The sequence below is a fragment of the Prosopis cineraria genome, unplaced genomic scaffold (assembly GCF_029017545.1).
Source record: "Prosopis cineraria cultivar Desert tree isolate PC_DT_omini unplaced genomic scaffold, ASM2901754v1 PC13, whole genome shotgun sequence".
NCBI classification, from domain to species: domain Eukaryota; kingdom Viridiplantae; phylum Streptophyta; class Magnoliopsida; order Fabales; family Fabaceae; genus Prosopis; species Prosopis cineraria.
In genome coordinates, this window is record NW_026555344.1 from 34808493 (window position 1) to 34827381 (window position 18889).

General features: G+C 33.1%; 1 protein-coding gene across 4 annotated transcripts; it reads left to right on the plus strand.

Annotated features, from left to right (window-relative positions):
- The first annotated feature begins 15132 nt into the window (after positions 1 to 15132).
- Positions 15133 to 18650, plus strand: LOC129291395 (mediator of RNA polymerase II transcription subunit 4). 4 transcript variants are annotated; one of them, XM_054928706.1, is made up of 3 exons: positions 15133 to 15310; positions 15514 to 15627; positions 17126 to 18650. In XM_054928706.1, exon 3 carries the CDS (start codon positions 17141 to 17143, stop codon positions 18350 to 18352), a length of 1212 nt encoding a protein of 403 aa, XP_054784681.1. In that variant the 5' UTR covers positions 15133 to 15310; positions 15514 to 15627; positions 17126 to 17140; the 3' UTR covers positions 18353 to 18650. The 4 variants fall into 4 exon arrangements, with proteins under 4 accessions (XP_054784681.1, XP_054784682.1, XP_054784683.1 ...); XM_054928707.1 differs by having other exon boundaries at positions 15514 to 15587; XM_054928708.1 differs by having other exon boundaries at positions 15576 to 15627.
- The last annotated feature ends 239 nt before the right edge of the window (positions 18651 to 18889 follow it).

Genomic DNA, 18889 nt, shown 5'->3' on the forward strand with positions numbered 1-18889 from the left:
AAAAAGGCTTTCATAGCAAGTTATGTATATTCTTTCTAAAGCAGTAATTATGTTTAAGCTTTCTTTACATGGATCTAATTTAGGATATAGGGAAGATGGTGAATGCGTTAAGTCTTTTTAAGAAGGACTTTTTCAAGAAAAATGAAGATAAGTATAAGAAAATGAGGCTGAAACATAGAATAAGAGATGAACTCAAGGCTTGGGAAGGGTTTCCAAAGGCTAAAAAAGCCAAGTATGTTAAGAAGGCTAGGTAATTAAAAGTTGATAGACATGTTGCAAAAGGTAAATACAAGGTTCCTTTTCACATAAAGTGCTCTGTGAGGCAGTTTATGGAGCTTGCAGAGTTTGTGAAAGAGAATGAGAACCTAAAAATGAGGGTAAAGAACATCAGGTTTGGAGTGTTGCTTCATATTCAATGGAAAACATTCCCTTGAGACCTTTATTTTTAATTAATATCTTCATATGATCCACCTATCCGTCAATTTCACATTAGAGGGAAGTCAATAGAAATGAAAGTAGAAGATGTTCACACATTGATAGGATTACCCTTTAGTGGGGATAGGGTGTCAATAAAGGTGGATGACTAAGAGAAAGCATTCTTGAGGTTAAGGGAAAAATATTATAAATGCCATATAAGAAGATATTGGCATTGATTAAATCAGGAGAAAAGGATGAAAACTTGAGTTTTTATTTTTGTCGTATACATTGGGAATAGTTTTATGTCCAAGTGCTAGTGTCAATGTTAGTAAGCGAACGGTTAAGGTAATGTATTGCAACAAGAATGCACTGAGAGGCTTCAATTGGTCAAGGTACATATTAGATGATTTGTGTGACGAGTTGGAAGAGTATTTGAAACAAATGAGGAAAAAGAAGAAGGGTAGGACTACAAACGTTAGAGGATGCTTGTACTTTTTAGTGATATGTATAAATGAATTTATGGTATTCTTTCACCATAATGCATTCATACTAAGTACAATGTGATAATTATATGTATGTTCTTGTAGATCTATTTTTTTTTAGCATTTCCCATTGGTCAAAACAAATGACCATGGCTTAAGAAATGCTGTCCAATATTAGAACGATGGCAGAGCCAAGGAAAGACTACAAAAAGAGAGAGACAAAAATATTAGGCTGCTTTATGGTGCTTTTACAGGAGAGCCCATTTCTACCGTCACTAAGAAGAGACCAATGACATCATATCTAAACTCGGTATTCATTTCTCACTGTTTTGGACAAAATAGCATGTAAAACAAGTTGTTTTTCTACTTACATTTTATAAATATGTAGGAATCAAAGGACTTGTTTTCAACAGTGATGGGGGTTATTGAAAAAAACCACCAAAGATTAATTACTTATGTAGAATATGCATTTAAAAGGGAGCAAACAAAAAGGGAAGCTTTACAAAAATTAAAAGGGAAAGGCAAGTCAAGTGTTGAAGTTGAGGAAGAAAATTACCGGGTGGGATATGGTAATGAAGACAAGCCGGTCTTCGAATTTGAAGAACATGACAAGGCAAATTCTAAGTTCGAAAAAGATAGAAAAGAAGAATATGGAGGTGATGAAGAAGAAGAAGAAGAAAAAAGAAGAAAATAAAGGAGAAGACGAAGAAGATGATAATGATGAAAAGGAAGGTAGAGGTGATAAAGGAGGAGAAGAGGAAGAAGAACAAATTGATAATTTGTCATCTCCAATTCATATATCTTTCTAAGAAGAGGATAGAGAGGAAATATCAAACGAGGAAGTTAAAGAAGCTAATGGTAAATGATGAATTAGGAGATCTATAAGGACAAAAAATATTAACCTTAGGTTCTATCAAAGTCGGTGAATAGGACGAAGAAGGAGGTTAATGAAAAGTAACAATTATTTTCAATTGTATCACACATGTGTAAAAAGGAGGAAGGTGATGAGTAAGTAGTCTTTGTTACCTAATTTTTCATTCATTTCCAACAATTTAAGAGAAGTTATTTATTATTCCTTATTTCAGGATCTTGGTTGAAATGTATGATCAATATCTCACTCATGATGAACTTCGATGTTTGGGAGGAATGCAGTGGATTAGCAACAGGGTGAGACTATGTTTAAATTTGTTTTTTATAATTTACACATAGTAATGTAAAATTACATGAACTCCTTGATGGTTGTAGTTCATGACTATGTTGTGCTATGCATTAATGGGTGATATCAAGGATTCAGGTCCAGCCCATCATCATATATTTGATGTTAACTTCATGGTTAGCTTCCAGTGAAATTAAATTTAAAATGTCCCGTTTGCTATGTTTTGTTTTTTGTAATTTGTAACATAATGTGTTCTTGTTTATAGTTCAAAATGACATCAAATCCCCTCATTTGGAAGGCAGCAAAGAACAAGATGGATATCCTGTCTAAATATGTAGGATACAATATAGCTGAATGTAATCTCATCCTCGATCTAACTCTTGTGAACCATCATTGGATGTGTTTCATGCTAGAGCTGAAGACATTAAACTTCTATGTCCTCGACTCATTAAAGAGGGATAGTGGTCTTGAACCATGGAGAAAGAAAAGAAAAAAAAGGATGGAGCTTTAAATATAAAAAGATTATTAGCGAATGCATGTGTATAGTGTCTTAGTCAACTTTGATGTTGTGTCATGTGTGCATATTGTTTTGATAATATGAATTTGTTTCCTTTGCAGCAAAATAGGTTCTTTGACATCATTGAGTTGGTAAACCCAGACTTGATCGGAAAGAAACCAATAGCCGATGTTATTTGGCCTCTGGTACCCAAATAAATAATCTATGTGTTCTCTACCTATTATTACAGCTTATCTTCTTTATATAGTGCCTTTGTTTCCTTTGACCAATTGTGATTATTGTTTATATGCTATATGTTTGTAAGAAAGATTGTGGAGTTCTCGTCATGATTTGGTTAAAGATATGAGATCCCACAGTGTTGCTTGCATTTTCTTTGATGTTGTTATTTCTATTTTAGGGCTGTTCTTTATTTGTGATTATTCTTTCTACTTGTGTGTTATTCTTTCTTCGGTGTAAGAAGAAGTTACTTACTTCAGGACTGAGCTTTTGTGGTGGTTGATTAATCATCTAAAAAACAAAAAAAACTAAGGTGGACTTAAAATCACTTGATGAAGAGAAGACAAGAAAGAGAAGGGGGTAGCTACAATAGTATATAAAGAGAGATGTTAATATTTGTCAATGACTGCTTAGTATATAAAGGTGTAGCCACTGTTTGAATTTTTGTTTATACGTGTAATGACCTCTTAAACAGGGACTACTAATTGTACGGTATTCAATAAAATTGATGTTAATGTCATATTTAACTTTCACTCACCTAACACAGCCATTCCCTATCATATATATTGTGTTATGTGTTTGTATGATTTTAAAAATGTTGCCCATTTATTTTGATTCTGATTCTCGGGTGGCGATTTTCTCATGGAATAAAACTGCTTGGCACCAATTAGAGCTATTTGTCTAGCTAGTTTTTAGGCTGAAAAAAGGATTACAAGGCTTTGTGTTCTCTCAGCAATTAGAGCTGTTGCCTTTAATCCTATATGATCAGATTTGATCATAGTTTATAATTGTCTACCCAGATTGATAGTTGATCAATTTGATCATGGTTAGATTATAGTTGAATGAATTGTAATTATATATATATATATATATATATATAAATTATAGTTTTGACCTTTGCTTAAAAAACATAATTATATAACTAAAATAATCAAGTGATTATAAAGATACAACTTTTTAAAATTTTAAAATTAAAAAATAAATTATTTCACGATAAGTTTAATCTATTCAACATATTAATTCTTGTAAGTTTGCTAGTTGACTCATTTTAATCAACTAAAAGGGACGTTAAAAAGTGAGAAATTAATGTGCTTGGTTTTTAATCAAAAGCTTGTTCATTAATATAAAAGTGCGTTTGATATTTTTACCTTTTTGACTTTTTAAAAGTTCTTTTTGAATATAAAGTGTAGGTAAACTAAACTAATAAAAGAATTAAGGAAAAAATCAGCAAGGAAATTTTAGTAGTTGGAAATTTCCAAGACCCTATTCACAACTTTAGTTTCATTATTAACAAGTTTTGTGTCTATATTCACAACTATTTATTAGCCATTCGCAAGTATTAGTGTGCAAGTCCAGACAAACATCAGAGTAGGAAATTCACAAGTCCCAATTCACAACTTTGATTCCTATATTAACAAGTTAAGTCCCTATATTTGCAATTATTTATTATCATTCACAAGTCCTGGTGTGCAAGTCCAGACAAGTATTAAAGTTGAAAATTCGCAATTTCCCATTCATAACTGTGGTTTTAATATTAAGAAGTTTTGTTCCTATATCCACAACTATTTGTTAGCTATTTGCAAGTCTTGGTGTGTAAGTCTAGACAAGCATTAGAGTTGGAAATTTGCAAGTCCTCGTTCACAACTTTAGTTCCAATATTAATAAGTTTTGTCTCTATATCTATAACTATTTATTAGCCATTCGTAAGTCCTGGTGTGCAAGTCCAAAAGCATTAGAGTTGGAAATTCCCAAAACCCTGTTCACAACTTTAGTTCCACTATTAACAAGTTTTGTCCCTATATTTGTAACTATTTATTACCCATTCGCAAATCTTGGTGTGCAAGTCCAGACAAGTATCAGAGTTGGAAATTTGCAAGTCCCCGTTCACAACTTTAGTTCTACTATTAACAAGTTTTGTCCCTATATCCGTAACTACTTATTAGCCATTCGCAAGTTCTAGTGTGCAAGTCCAGACAAGCATCAGAGTTGGAAATTCACAAGTACCCATTTACAACTTTAGTTCCAATTTAACAAGTTGTGTCCCCATATTCGTAACTATGCAATAAAGAATTTCAATTTATCAACACCCTCTATAAATTGACTGAATTAGCAAAAAATGAAATACCACTCTAATTTAACAAATAACAATTTTATTAATTTAAATGACAATAAAACCTTAAAAAGTGATATAAACAACTCTAAGGTTTCATTATCAGTTATATGATCCACAACTTGTATTAAAATACCCTACAATCCTTTTGACAAAAAAGTATATGAAGGGTTGAATCTTCTATATATAAGAAGTTTCAACTTTGTCATATTCACAATCCAAGAAAACAATAGTCATCTTTGCATACTGTATAAGACAAAAGATAACTGAATTCACAAAATATATGCAAAAAGGTGTCATATCTACATCATATCCTAGATTGGATTAGGATTCCTACAAGTCTTGCGTGTATGACCTGGTTGATGGCATAGTGAACAATGATAAATCTTTTGTTTTGAAATTGTGACTCCTTCCTAGAAGTTCATGGCCTCCCAAGAGGACGATTGGTCTTTGGAGGTTGGAGGAAGACTTGGCCCTTAATATTTGGAATGTTGTAATCATTTGGATGAGGCATGTCTATTGTAACAACATGAATCATGCTAGAACAATATATCTTCTCTTGTGCAGTGATTTTGTAACAATTTTCCACATAAGTAGATACATTACTATGTGTTAGCTTGATGGCAGAGTAAGTGTGTGGACAAGGAATCCCTGACATTTGCCATGCTACACAGCTGCATTCACGTAAGCCAAGATCAACACGCAAGTCCTTATATGTAGTATGTACATAAACCCTATTTTCTCCATAATGCTCTGCAAACATTTGTTCAGCTCTAGCCACGTGGTCTCTTAGTTTTGCCTCAATTTTTAGACCAATACCATTTCTCCAAGTAGAGGAGCCATTTTGGATGTATGCATTTTACATGCTACCTTTTCTCTATGCTCATGGATTCAATTGTGCAACACCATGCCTTCTCTTAGTGACCATTATAAACTAAATGACTTTGTAAGATTTGTGGTTATATTGTCCCATCTTCTATATGGAAAATCAAATAAAGACCACCTATTAATGTCTCTATGATTTTCAAGCCATTGAGCCAATTCTGGATTGAAATTTCTCATGTTTCCCATTGCTTTATTAAAGTCATCCTTAAGCCTTGCATATGCGATGCCATTAAGCAAGTTTAATGCATCATCCTTGCCTTACCCACTAGTCCTTCTCTTTCCTCTGTTAATTTTTAAAAATTTTACACTAAAATTCTTCTTAATGTGATGGTAACAAAATGCATATTGCTCGCCTTTAAAGATAGTTTGAATAGCACCTATTATAGCATTGTGTCGGTCTAAAACTATTATGAGTTGCATTGAGCCTATTATTTCTTTCACCATGTACAAGAACCAAGTCTAATCTTAAAGTGTCTCCTCTTTCACAATGGCATAAGCAAACGAAACTAACTCATTATCAGTGTCATAAGCAGATACTAATAACAAAGTCCCTTTATAAGGACTACTTAAATGACTACCATCTATATATAATATGTGTTTTGGACTATGCATGAACCTCTCTATACAACAACCATAAGTTAAAAAGACATGCTCAAACTTGCTACTGTCAGCTGCCGCCCACTTAACAACTGTTTTTGAGTTTATTTCTATTAACCAGTCATAAATCCATGGAATTAACATAGAAGATTAGTTGGGTCTACCATGGATCTCTTCCAACACCTTCCCTTTAGCTCTGTGTGCTTGTTGATAAGTCATATTGACACCATATTCTATTTGCAACTCTCTCCTAGTGTCATTAAGACGTTTGTCTGCATGAGACCTCACAATCTCAATTACAATACTTGATGTTAGACTTGAATTTTCCCTGTAGGTAACAATCAAACTATCTTGTGCATAATATATATGCTCATTTTTAAATGTCTTCACATGTAGAAATGAAGTTTCCTTTCCCACTGCATATGCTTTAATCTTCCAAGGGTAACCTTCAATGTCACATATCACTCTCATCTTTTTTGTACTGTTGTTCTTATATTTGTATGAAAACTTATGGGCAATGCTATATTTGTACAATGCTTTTTTAAAGGCTTCAGCATGGAAAAAGGTCTACCCTACATCTGACAACAAATCCCTTCACTAAAAGAATTAAGCTCTGAAATTAGTGTAGGTGCATTTTCTACTCTATATGGTAATGTTAGAAGTTCTCCACAAGTTTGGTAGTTTACACATTCTACCTCGCTTTTAAAGGCTATATGTTCAAAATCATGATCTTTAATAAGAGGAGAAGGAGAGTTTAGATCTGAAAGTGACAAGAATTGCTCCATCCTACATTCATAATCCATGCAACTTCTTGTCTCATTTGTACTTGCATTGACAATCACAACTTCAGTTACTAAAATAACAACTATGCTATTGCAAATGACAACTCTCTTAGAGGAATTAAACATAGTAACTTACATTGGTGCTTCCTCAATTGTTGTTTCTCCACAACCACTTCCTTTATAACCTATATATACATGATTGCTTCCAACATTATGCTTACATAGGGTAACAATTCTACTATCATCAACAAGGTCTATAAGGGTCATTTCATCATATCTCACAGTATATTTCATGTCACTAAAATTAGTGTCAACGCCAAAACAAGATGATATCATTATTTTGAATTCTTCAAGTGTCATCCCTTCTCTTATCATTTTCACCCTCATATTCCCTCTATCATATTGTATTTTACCTTTAATATTTTTACAAAATGTCTCCCTATGTGGAAATAACAAAATAGTTCCTTTCTAAAAATAGAAGAAGAAGCCATTTCTCATGCCAACCTAAAATAGTAAAATAGTCATTTATCGACATGTCTATTTTTTAAACATCATGATCACATATTTGTTATGTTTTATTGAATAACAACTATTGTTCTTATATTCAAAACTTTGTATTTGTTATTTAAAACTTTTGGTTTTTGCATTTACAACAGAACTCAAAATGATATATCATTTATCATCTATCATCTATCCATGTTAAGTAAGCATCAGTACCTATGTTTTCTAGCTTCAAGCATGAAGAGAAAATGAAGACCTTAATCATTTACGTATAATAACCCGTATCAACTTTAACTATCACATATGGGAGGAGAAAATTTCAAGGAGGAGATGAAATACACTCACGTACAGTAGACCTTATAGAGGAAGATTGTATGTTGATATATACCCACGTGCAGTAGCCAATCAAAACAAACAACCCATGTGCAGAAACTTAAAAAAAATTAACGCCAAAACGAGAACAAGAAGGAGACAGAGAAGCAGAAGGAGAGGGACCAATACCATGAGGCAGAGAAGATGAGAACATGAACAACATGAATTAGAGCCTAAACACGCAGGAATTTTTTTCAGTGAGGATTAAGATTTTTATTTACTTTAAGGGTATTTTGGTCATTTCATTTGATTTCCTAATGACAAAAAGATCTCAAGGGACCTGAGGGAAATTATATCACTTACTGGAACCAATCTGTCAATTAGCTATTTTAAATAAATTTTTTTGTCATTTTCCTAACATTAAACTCATGAGAAATAAATAAATAAATTTAAGATATAAGTAATTTTTAGGAAGAATGACATTAAGGGCCCTAAAAACACACATTATTACATTTTGGGCTTGAAAAAAACCTAATATTACTCTACAGACCTTGGGGCATTTATTGCAATTTTTCTTCACACTAAAAATACAATTTTACCCTCTATGAAAAGAAATGGAAATGAACAAACATAGAGTGGTGGGATTAATGACAAATGCGAGAAGGCTATTCAACTAAAGGATGCTAAGGTTTCTCAACTCTAATGGTTTTGAGGTATATAGATTTTAAAATTCCTCCATCCTAAGCAGTGCTTTGGTTGAAAATTTGTCTGTTGAGCTTTGACTAAAGATGCTATCTACCATTTTTATGTTGAAATAGGAAAGAGTTGACAATTAAAGCACAAGCAAATAGTGACATAATGTTTTGTTGGCTTTCAGTATTTATTACTGTTGATTGCTTCTTACTTGGCTATGTTTTCTTCATTGAATCACAAGCAAAGAGTGATGGAACGGGCTTGTTGGCTTTTTAGCTCTGCATAAATTGATGAGAAGATTATCCAAAATAGTTGGATTTTAGCTAAATATTTGGTTAGATTGGAAAATCTTTAGTTGGAATTTCAGTTGTCATTTTACTATTGTTATAAGTTAAATGTTGCTAAACCATTAAGTTGGTTGTGAAAGTTTTTAAGTGAATTGATTGTTGTACAATAATGATAGTTGACTTGTTCATATTAGACTTTAACATGTGAATTGAATAAAATATGACCCAATATAAAGAAAATTTGCTATCAGAAATGTTAAAATATTTGTTGTGCAAAAACTAATTTTGAGTTGTTGTTGTTAGTAAACTAGAATTGCATGGACTTTCAATTGAGAATACATAAACCTTATATTATACATAGTAGATATTGTGTTGTACATTATTGGGTTATACATTATTCCTTTTGACAATCCCTTTGTGCATTCCACTGCTGCAAGGAAAGGCCTATGTTGCGACGCATGGAGCAAAAATTTGAAATTTTTAGATTGTTCCAATTACTTTTCTTAAAGCTATTCTAGGTTTCTATGCTTTCGTTATCTTGAGTAATTGGTTTTAAATTATAGTTTGAGTTTAAATGGCATTTCAAAAGGATTTTCTTAGGATCTTGACTTCTTTAATTTTTTCATAACCCTTGTATTATGATAACCATTTTTAAAGAATTTAATTATTCTTGGTTATCATAACGGCATTCTGCATTTGGTGTTCTATGTATTTGGTAATGTCAGGGATGATGTTACAACCATCTTCAATAGAGCACAACCATCTTCCAATAAATGAGAATGTTTCCACCATATGGAGAAGGTCTTCCATATAGCAATAGGCTCCCTCGTGTGCAAAAGTCTTTCATATATGTAAATAATCATTCATCATATGCAACTATCTTCCTTAAACGTCCCTTTTGTTATGGGTACAATCGGGATTACGGATATGCAACTGGTCTTCCCTTTATTTGTAGCCATCTATAATGTAATGCAATAATCTTCTAATAAACAAGTATGCTTCTACCTATATGTAGAATGTCTTTCATTTCATATATACAATAGGATTCCCTCATATGCAAAAATCTTCTATATATACAAGTAAATATTCATCATATGTAACTATCTTCCTTAAATGTCCTTTTTGTTATGAATGCAAATGGCATCATGCATGGATATGCAACTAATCTTCCATTTATTTGCAGTTATCTTCAATGGAATGTAGCCATCTTTCAATAAACAAGAATGTTTCCACCTATATGCATAAGGTCTTCCATATATGCAGTAGGTTCTTCTCATGTGCAAAAGTTTTCCATATATGCAAGTAAGCATTTGTTATATGCAACTATCTTCCTTAAATATCTTTTTGTTTCGGGTACAAATGACATCAAGGAGATACAGCTGATCTTCTCTTTATATGCAACCATCTTCAATACTCCCTACATATGTTGAAGAAATTTGCACACATAAAATCTCATTGCATATAAATGAAGACTTATTGCATTCAATTGCAGATACCTTGCATATGAGTTAAGAATGTTTCAAGGCCTCGGTGTCATCAATTTTTCATGATAACCCATACGTATATTTGAATAAATTAAGCATTTAGAGCCCAAGGGCACCCATTTATTCGAATATATTCTATCGTTATCACAAAAAACTCAACACTCTTTATCTACACATGTGAAAATTGGTTGCATATGGTTGAAGACTTATTGCATTCGACTGCAAAATACCTTGTATATAGGTTACGAATGCTTCATAGCCTCTATTTCATCAATTTTTCATAATAACCAACTTGCATATTTGAATAAATTATGTTCAAACTGAAGAATACTAAATCTTCTTACATTAGTTTCTCATGACAATCGTTTAAGATATTCAAATATATATGGGTGTCGAATAATGCACCTTAGACCAAAAGGTATTCAAACTCCAATGCTATCGTTGGTGGAACACTTTATTTTGTCCGGACATTTTCTAAGTTTAATAACAATAATAATAAATAACTAAAAAATATATAAAAATACAAAAATAAAATTTAATCCTTTTTAGGATTATATTTTCAAAACAAAAAATTTAATTTAATTGATAGGGTTTAGTTTTATTTTAGATAATCTTTTGTTGGTTAGAATTTTATTTCTCTTAGTTCATTAAAATAATCAAAAAATATATAAAAATACAAAAAATGAAATCTAATCCTTTTTAGGATTATATTTTTAAAAAAAAAAATAAAATAAAATAAAATAATAATAATGATTTAAAAAAATCAATTTTTTTTACTTAAATCTTTGAAAAATCCTTCAGAAATTATCTCAATCATCCAAAGATATTAGGAACCAACTTTTAAGAGTCAACCTTTTTGAATTTCTTCATTTAAATTTTATTGTCTTCCAAAAAAGATATGCTTGCTTAATTCAAGGTCATATTTTTTTCTCTAATTTTTTAAATTAATAAACATGACTAAAAAGCAAAAAAAGAATTATAGTTTTTTTTAAAAAATAATAATAGATACCGATGGGTTAAATCTTAACCCATCGGTTCCAAAATCTGTTCACTTGGTCAGACGTTATACACAGGAGAAGAAAATGCATAGAACACACAGAAAGAAAGTAGAAGGAGCAGACGAAAGAGACGTAGAAAGAAAAGGAAAACTAGAGTAATAGACCAAGGAGAAGCAAATACAAAGAAAGAAAGCAGAAGGAGCACATATGAAACATGCAATAGAGAAAGTTAAAGAGCAAGGGAAAAGCATTCAGAAGATCAAAAGCATGCACAAAGATCAAGAGAGAAACAGAGATGCGCACACATATAGGCTTTTAACGGGCAGAGAAAGCACCAGCAAAGGAAGAAGAAGCAATCCACGACGACGTAGTGGAAGAAGGGGAAAAAGATGAAAGAAATAGATGCACATGATTAGAGAACAGGGACGATCATTGAGACCAAAGGAGAAATCGATAAATCATTCTTCCTTCCTACTCTATATAATGCTTGCATTCAAGAGGAGGAAGAGGGGGAGATGAGCTTTTCTTTCTCGAGCTTTTCTTTTTGGGAAAGAAGAAAAGCGGAGAGGAGGGGGCGACTGAGAGACTGAGAGACGAGTGTTTTTTCTAAAAAAACAGAGACTGGGAGAGGAAGAGGAGAGAGAGAGAGAGACGAGCTTTTCTTTCTCGAGCCTTTCTTTCTGGAAAAGAAGAAAAACAGAGAGGAGGGGACGACCGGAAAAACTGAGAGACGAGTATTTTTTTTGGAAAAAAAGAGACTAGGAGAGGAGGAGGAAGAGATCAAGACATGCAAGTTTTTTCTTAAAAAAAAAGAGATTGGGAGAGGAAAGGAACTGAGGCAGAGATCAAGGAGGAGGATGCTGAAAAAATGAAGATTCTTGGTCAAAAACGGTGAGATAGATTCAGGATATTAAGGGGGAGAGGACGTGCTACGCAGGTTCTCTAATCTATTTGTTTTTGAATTTGGAATGTTTTCTATTCAATTTTGATGCCTTGATTAGTGTTAGGAACCATGAGAGATTGATGTTTGTTTCAAAAAGGATTCAATATCTTGTTAGCTCTTTGATAAATCCTATGCATGTATATTTTGTTAGAGTGAATAGATGAGAACTTAGGCGCAAGATGATTTCTGCTCTGATTTCTAGCATGAAAACCTTTGCTACAGGGTTATTTATTTTACTTTACTTAATCATATATGTGTAAAGGAATTAAATTGGAAAGATGAATTTTTGGAGGAGTCTTATTTTTCTTTCTTTCTCTTTACTCAAAAAGAAATTCTGATTGTTCTTGATGATGCGGATTTGGGAGATATATTTAAATTAGGATATCAGGAAAATATAAGAACATACTCTCTCTAGTTTTAAAGGTTTGGATAAAAGTTATGGGTTTGAGCCATGTCATTTTATCTTACTAGTATCTTATTTTCTTTTCCAAGTTCTAATGGATCACTATCAAGTTATCTATGAGATTAGCTATGATCTTGTGTTCCTTATTAACTAAAGAATCAAATTTCAAGGTTTTTAGCATTTGGAAGCTTATCACTATGCCTGCTCATTAATTTGGAAAATTTGTTAATTTTTTCATTTAGTGTTGGTTGTTTTGATATATGGAAGGTGCTTATGAGAATAAGTTGCAACGTGATGCCTTGCATGATTTTTACTTTCCCTGGATTTATATATACAAATTTGGTATAATCACGATGTGTATGACTTAGCAATTTCTTTACAAGGGATTGAAATAAAAAATGAAAAAAAATAGAAAACAAGGAGTGAAGATATATTCATATTTTATTTATGGGTCATGTGAAATTTTAAGAGTTTTCACAGACATTTAAAATGATCATCTATTGTGTAATCAATAAGATTTTATAGGTATAAAGATTCAATTTATATATAGTAAACAAGGGTCTCAATAATCCACCATTAAAATTAACTATCTTTTTATAATCTAAATAATTTATTTAAGTTTCATGTGAGATTTTAAGAATTTTCATAGAAACTTAAATTAATCACATTATTGTGTGGGATAATAAGTCCTTGCAGATATAGTGATTCTCAATCTCTATAGTAAATAAGTGATTTTTATAAATAATCATATAATACACAATTTAGAAAAATTAATTAATTAAATTAATGAATTTAAGTTGTAATCACATTTACTGATTATATTTTTTAGTCATGTGAGATTTTTGAATCTTCGTAGACTTTTAAGATAATTGTCTTATCGTATAAGTCAATAAGACTTTGCAGATATAACGATTAATTTTTTTAATATATATATATATATAAATTATATATTAAATTAATTAAATTAAAGATATATTTAAATAAATTTATTTTCTTTATCGTGTGAAATTTTAAAATCTCCGCAGATATTTAGGATAATCATATTATCGTATAAGCTAATAAGTCTTTACAAGTATAATGATTAAGACTCTTTAAAAAAATATATATACATGCTTAAACAAATCATTACTAACACTCAAAAATATAAATAAATTAAATTATTAAACTCTTTTATCGTGTGAGATTTTGAAACCTCTGCAAATATTTAAAACGATTGCATTGTCGTACGAGCCAATAAGGCTCTGCAGGTATAGCAGTTAAATTTTAAATTATAAAAAATGAAAATAATAATAATCTTAAACTCTTTTCTTTCCTTATTCCAAAAATTTAAAAATTGAAAAAATAATTAAGATTAAATTACTTTTTGAAATTTAAAACACACATATTAAAATTTTAGAAATTATTTTATTTGTAAAATGGTGAATTATTTCTAATTAATTTCTCTTCAAAAAAATATTTTCACCAACAATTTTCAAGTTTGAACTACGTGGACTTTGATCCCCATCATAAGGTATGTAGGTCTCAGAGTCTGATTCTGAGTCAAGTCCTTCCTTGTAAATAAATAAATATTTCTCACTTAATTCTTATCATTTTTATATCAAACACATAAATATAAAAGGGATAATTAAAATAATTTTAAAACTATTTTAATATAGCACAACAGACTCTAGGTAACCATTCTCACGAACGGGTATTATAGGGTGCTTAACACATTTTCTATACTCAATCAATTCTCGAACCTGTTCTTTATTTTTACAGATTATTCTTATCCTCCTTTAATTGATTTTCCAAGATTTTCTCCAAAATTTTGGTGACGACTCCCATTTTATCTGGTTCCCGCCGCAAAGGTCGGAACTTTTGTTCGTGCGACGTTCACGTCGCATTTTTCCAAATGCGACAATTGGTGTTGCTTGGGTACTGTTGTTGCCTTGATTACTCCTCAAGTCTTTGAGAAGCTAACAAGCTGCCAGTTGCTACCAATTCTTCATCTTCTTTGTTTGTTCGTTCCACTGCCTGTGAAGTTTCTTTGGTCAAGCATTCTTTTTCATTTTCAAATTTGATTTTTCAAGGGTATTTTGATCTTTTAATGTCATTACATTATTTACACAAAAAGACCTTGTTTTCTAAAACTCTCGGATCCCTTTTTAGCAATTAATTTTTCGGAGAAGTCTGATGGCCAATTTTCCCTATAGTCAAAGGTTTGAATTATTTTTTATTATTTTAAAAAATATAGATATGAAAAAAATATAAAAAATTGAGAATTAGACAAAATAGGAAGAATTTTTTCAATATTATTTGAGCCAGAAGAGTTGAGCATAAAAAAACGAATAATTATATAAAAATACATTCTCGTGAGATCGCCAAAATACATTCTCCTGAAGAGTAGCGGATCCATTTCTCTTCGTCGACGAACAAGCCTTCCACGCTTTGTTGGATGCCATCCACTGTCGTTAGCCCTGCGTGGTTGTTCTCGGGCAAGCAGTGAAGAAGGTTCGAAGCCTTGGGCTTTTTCTGCTATCAAAATCCGGTGAGATTGATTTGTTCAATCTGGCTTTGAATCTAGATTTGAATATGTTCCCCACGTCATCTGCTCCCCGCGTGGCTGTTCTTGCTATGTTTTAAATTTTTCATTTTAATTTGGCTTTGAATCTGGTTGTTTAGTGTAATCTTTTGAATATTGACGTTTTTTAATTTGGGAATACTTACATGTTCTTGTTTTTGTTGTACTAGTTTTTGCTTGGATGGTGTGTAATTGGCTATCTTTAATCGGCTTCACTCGTTGATTGCCACAGATAAGGTCGAAGGTCAGGGATAGTAAGCAAGTAGTTTCTTTAAACCTGTAAGGTATGGGTTGTTTACTTTATAGAGTAAGGATTCTCTGTTTCTGTTCAATTCCCGGGCTGCCCTAGCCATCCACTTCCCCTTGACCACACGCTCCCTTGTAGCTCTATTAAAGACTTCTATTCTCTATATAGGGAGGTGTATGTGGGCTGAAGACCCTCTCCAATAGCTTAGGAGGATCGAGCTACTTTCTACTTGGATTTTGATGTTTTGCAATGTTGGATTTGTTGTGTATTGGCATTCTGTTCATTAATCTTTTTATATTATCATCAATTCGGGAAAATTCTCTAGCTATTTGTGATATATGATCTTGTAAATGACTTGGCTTGAGTTGTGTCAAAGTATCTGGAGCAAAATTTAAAAGGGTATTATATCAACTATGCATATTTCAGAGATTTCAGTGGTGTGGTATTGGTTCGCCTATGATTGCAACTGCTACTATTAGTGCCTGATCACTCCTTTAAGTTTGACTTTGGCCTCATGTTTTTATTGAACTGGAGACCCCTTTAAAAAAAAAAAAAAAGCGGCAAGTGCTAAGCTCTCCCTCTCCCTCTCGTGCTCCCCTGGCCCTCTCTCTCTCTATAAGCTAAGAACTTTTTTTGGGACTTGTAACAGAGCAATTTAGCTGTAATTGTATGCTTCCTGATGCTTGTTATCCTGCATTCTTTTTTATGTTCATTATTTTATTTTTATATTGGTTAATCCTAGGGGTTTGGTCAATTTCTATGCACTAATGCATGGGACATTGCTCTTTGGTTGAGTAACTGATAATCAGTCAACTCTACAAAGTTCTGGCAGCACCATCCTTTGTATGTATAAAGCATTTAGCTTGTGTAGTGGTACTAGAATTGGCAATTGCCTGTAATAGAATTCACCTTCATTCAAATGTGATGACTTTCATTTTCAAACTTGTGTATTTAGACGCATCAAATATGAATTCCTTTTGTTTTTTTCTCCTTGCATAAGATTGTGCTTGTCATTATATTTTTAACCTCTCATATTCTCCTTTGCTATATATGCCCTGTCTGCTATTCCTTTATATATTTTCCCTTTGCTCAATGTAGCTTTTTTATTCTCTCATGTATGAATAAATGTCTGGGAAATTGTTTCTTCAGTGTTGCTGTTGACACAAAAAAAAAAAAAAAGGTTTAGTTGCCAGTTCTACCTTATTAATTAGTCTTGTCCTCACAATTTTCATTTATTTATTTTCCTGGCATGTTTCATTATAATGATGTTTTGAAGTCACTTTGTAGTCTGTTCTGCCTGTCGCTATTGCCCTCACTTGTTTGTGGTTGCTTACCCCTCTCTCTCTTTTACTCTTGGATTTGTGTTCTTTTGATTAGACACGTTATTCTTGTCTTCTTAAATGTGTCACTTTGTGCCAAAGTTGGTAAGCTGTTTGTGGTTGCTTTGTGGATGTAATTACTTTAGTGAGTAGTTTTAAACTTTTAGGTTAAATGGAAGCTGCTAAAAAGCTTGACCCAAATTTCCTGTTTTGTAGATACATTGATTTAAGATGCTTCAACACCAAATTGTGCAATCCCCTGCGCGACTAGGCCTTACAAACCCTAATTCACCCTCCATCCAAAACCCCACACCTCCCAAGCTTCCTCCATCCCAATCCCTTCACCATCAACCCCACCAGCAGCCCACTTCCAATGCTCCATCCCCTGCACTCCTCTCTCTGCTCCCTCCTCTCCCTAGAGCTCAGGCTCTTCTTCTCCAAATGGCTTCTTTGGCTTCTAAGCTCTTTGAAGTATCTCCCAATAGATCCCTTTGGCTCACCTTCCGTGGATCCCTCCCCAATTTCCTTTCTTCACAAACCCAACCAGCGTCTTCTACCTCTGTGGAGTCTTCTCCTTCCTCCACCAAGGAAATTCTTTCACTTTTCACATCTCTTCAAACCCAAATCTTTGAAGCTGTTGCAGAGCTCCAAGAAATTCTTGATCTACAAGATGCTAAGCAGAAGGTTGCTCGAGAAATTAAAGCCAAAGATGCAGGGATGCTTGCATTTGCCAATAAACTCAAAGATGCTGAGCGGGTTCTTGACATTCTCGTTGATGATTATTCTGATTATCGCCGGCCAAAGAGATTGAAATCAGGAGAGAGCAATGAGGATGATTCTTTGAACTCAACAACGGTCTCAACTCAGTTAAAGCTATCTGATATACTATCATATGCCCATAAGATAAGTTACACAACTTTTGCGTCACCAGAATTTGGAGCTGGGCAAGCTCCTCTTCGAGGTGCACTTCCCCCTGCACCTCAAGAGGAGCAAATGCGAGCATCTCAGTTGTATAATTTTGCTGATCTTGATATAGGATTGCCTAAAGTGGTTGAAACTAAGGAGAAAACGATTGAGCCTTTCATTGAGCCTCCACCTCCTCAGCCAGTGCAAACGAATCCACTTGCCAATTTGACTGCAATTCAGGGATTGCTTCCTCCAAATTTTACCATTCCAACTGGTTGGAAGCCTGGAATGCCTGTGGAATTGCCTGTTGATTTGCCAATTAAGCCCCCTCCCGGATGGAAACCCGGGGATCCTGTGCCATTGCCACCAATGGACTCCCTTAATGTACCAGTGTTCAATGAACAACAAGTACGCCCACATGTTCCACTACACAAGCCGCCTGAAGTTATTCAGGTGCAGCCTGTGAATTTGGATCTTGGAGGGAGTGATAGCAGTGATTATAGCAGTGATGAAGCCAGCTCTGATGATGAAGATTGACAAGTACATGAGGTGATAGTTTTCAAGGCACTAACTGAATCGTAACAGTTATTCAGCTTGCTTTATTTTACCTGACTGAATGAATCCCCGGCTGATCATTTCCCCTGAGATTTGAAATGGTCATTGCAACCAATTTCATGTCATGTGTCCAATGGTAAGTGGTCCTTAATGTCCGTCAAAGCTGGTAATTCTTGGACACTTGGTCATTCGTGTTGCTCTTACATAGTTGTTTCATGTCACACACATTCTAGAATTGCAATTAATATTCCCTCATGAAGGAAGCATCTATTACTTATCAGTTATCTCGTTGATATTTTGTTTGGATCGCATTGTTTTCTGATAATTAGTGTCTGCTTCACTTTTGCCAGTTATTATTAGAGTCATGTTATTCTTGGCAAAACTTGAACGAATTTTTAGGATTGTAATTCAGGGAAACAAGTGCATACTGTTATTTATGCACTGGAAAAGTTCTCCTTCAATTATCATCAAAATTAATGTATCCTTCAGTTTGTCAGTTATTATCGCCACATGTTCACC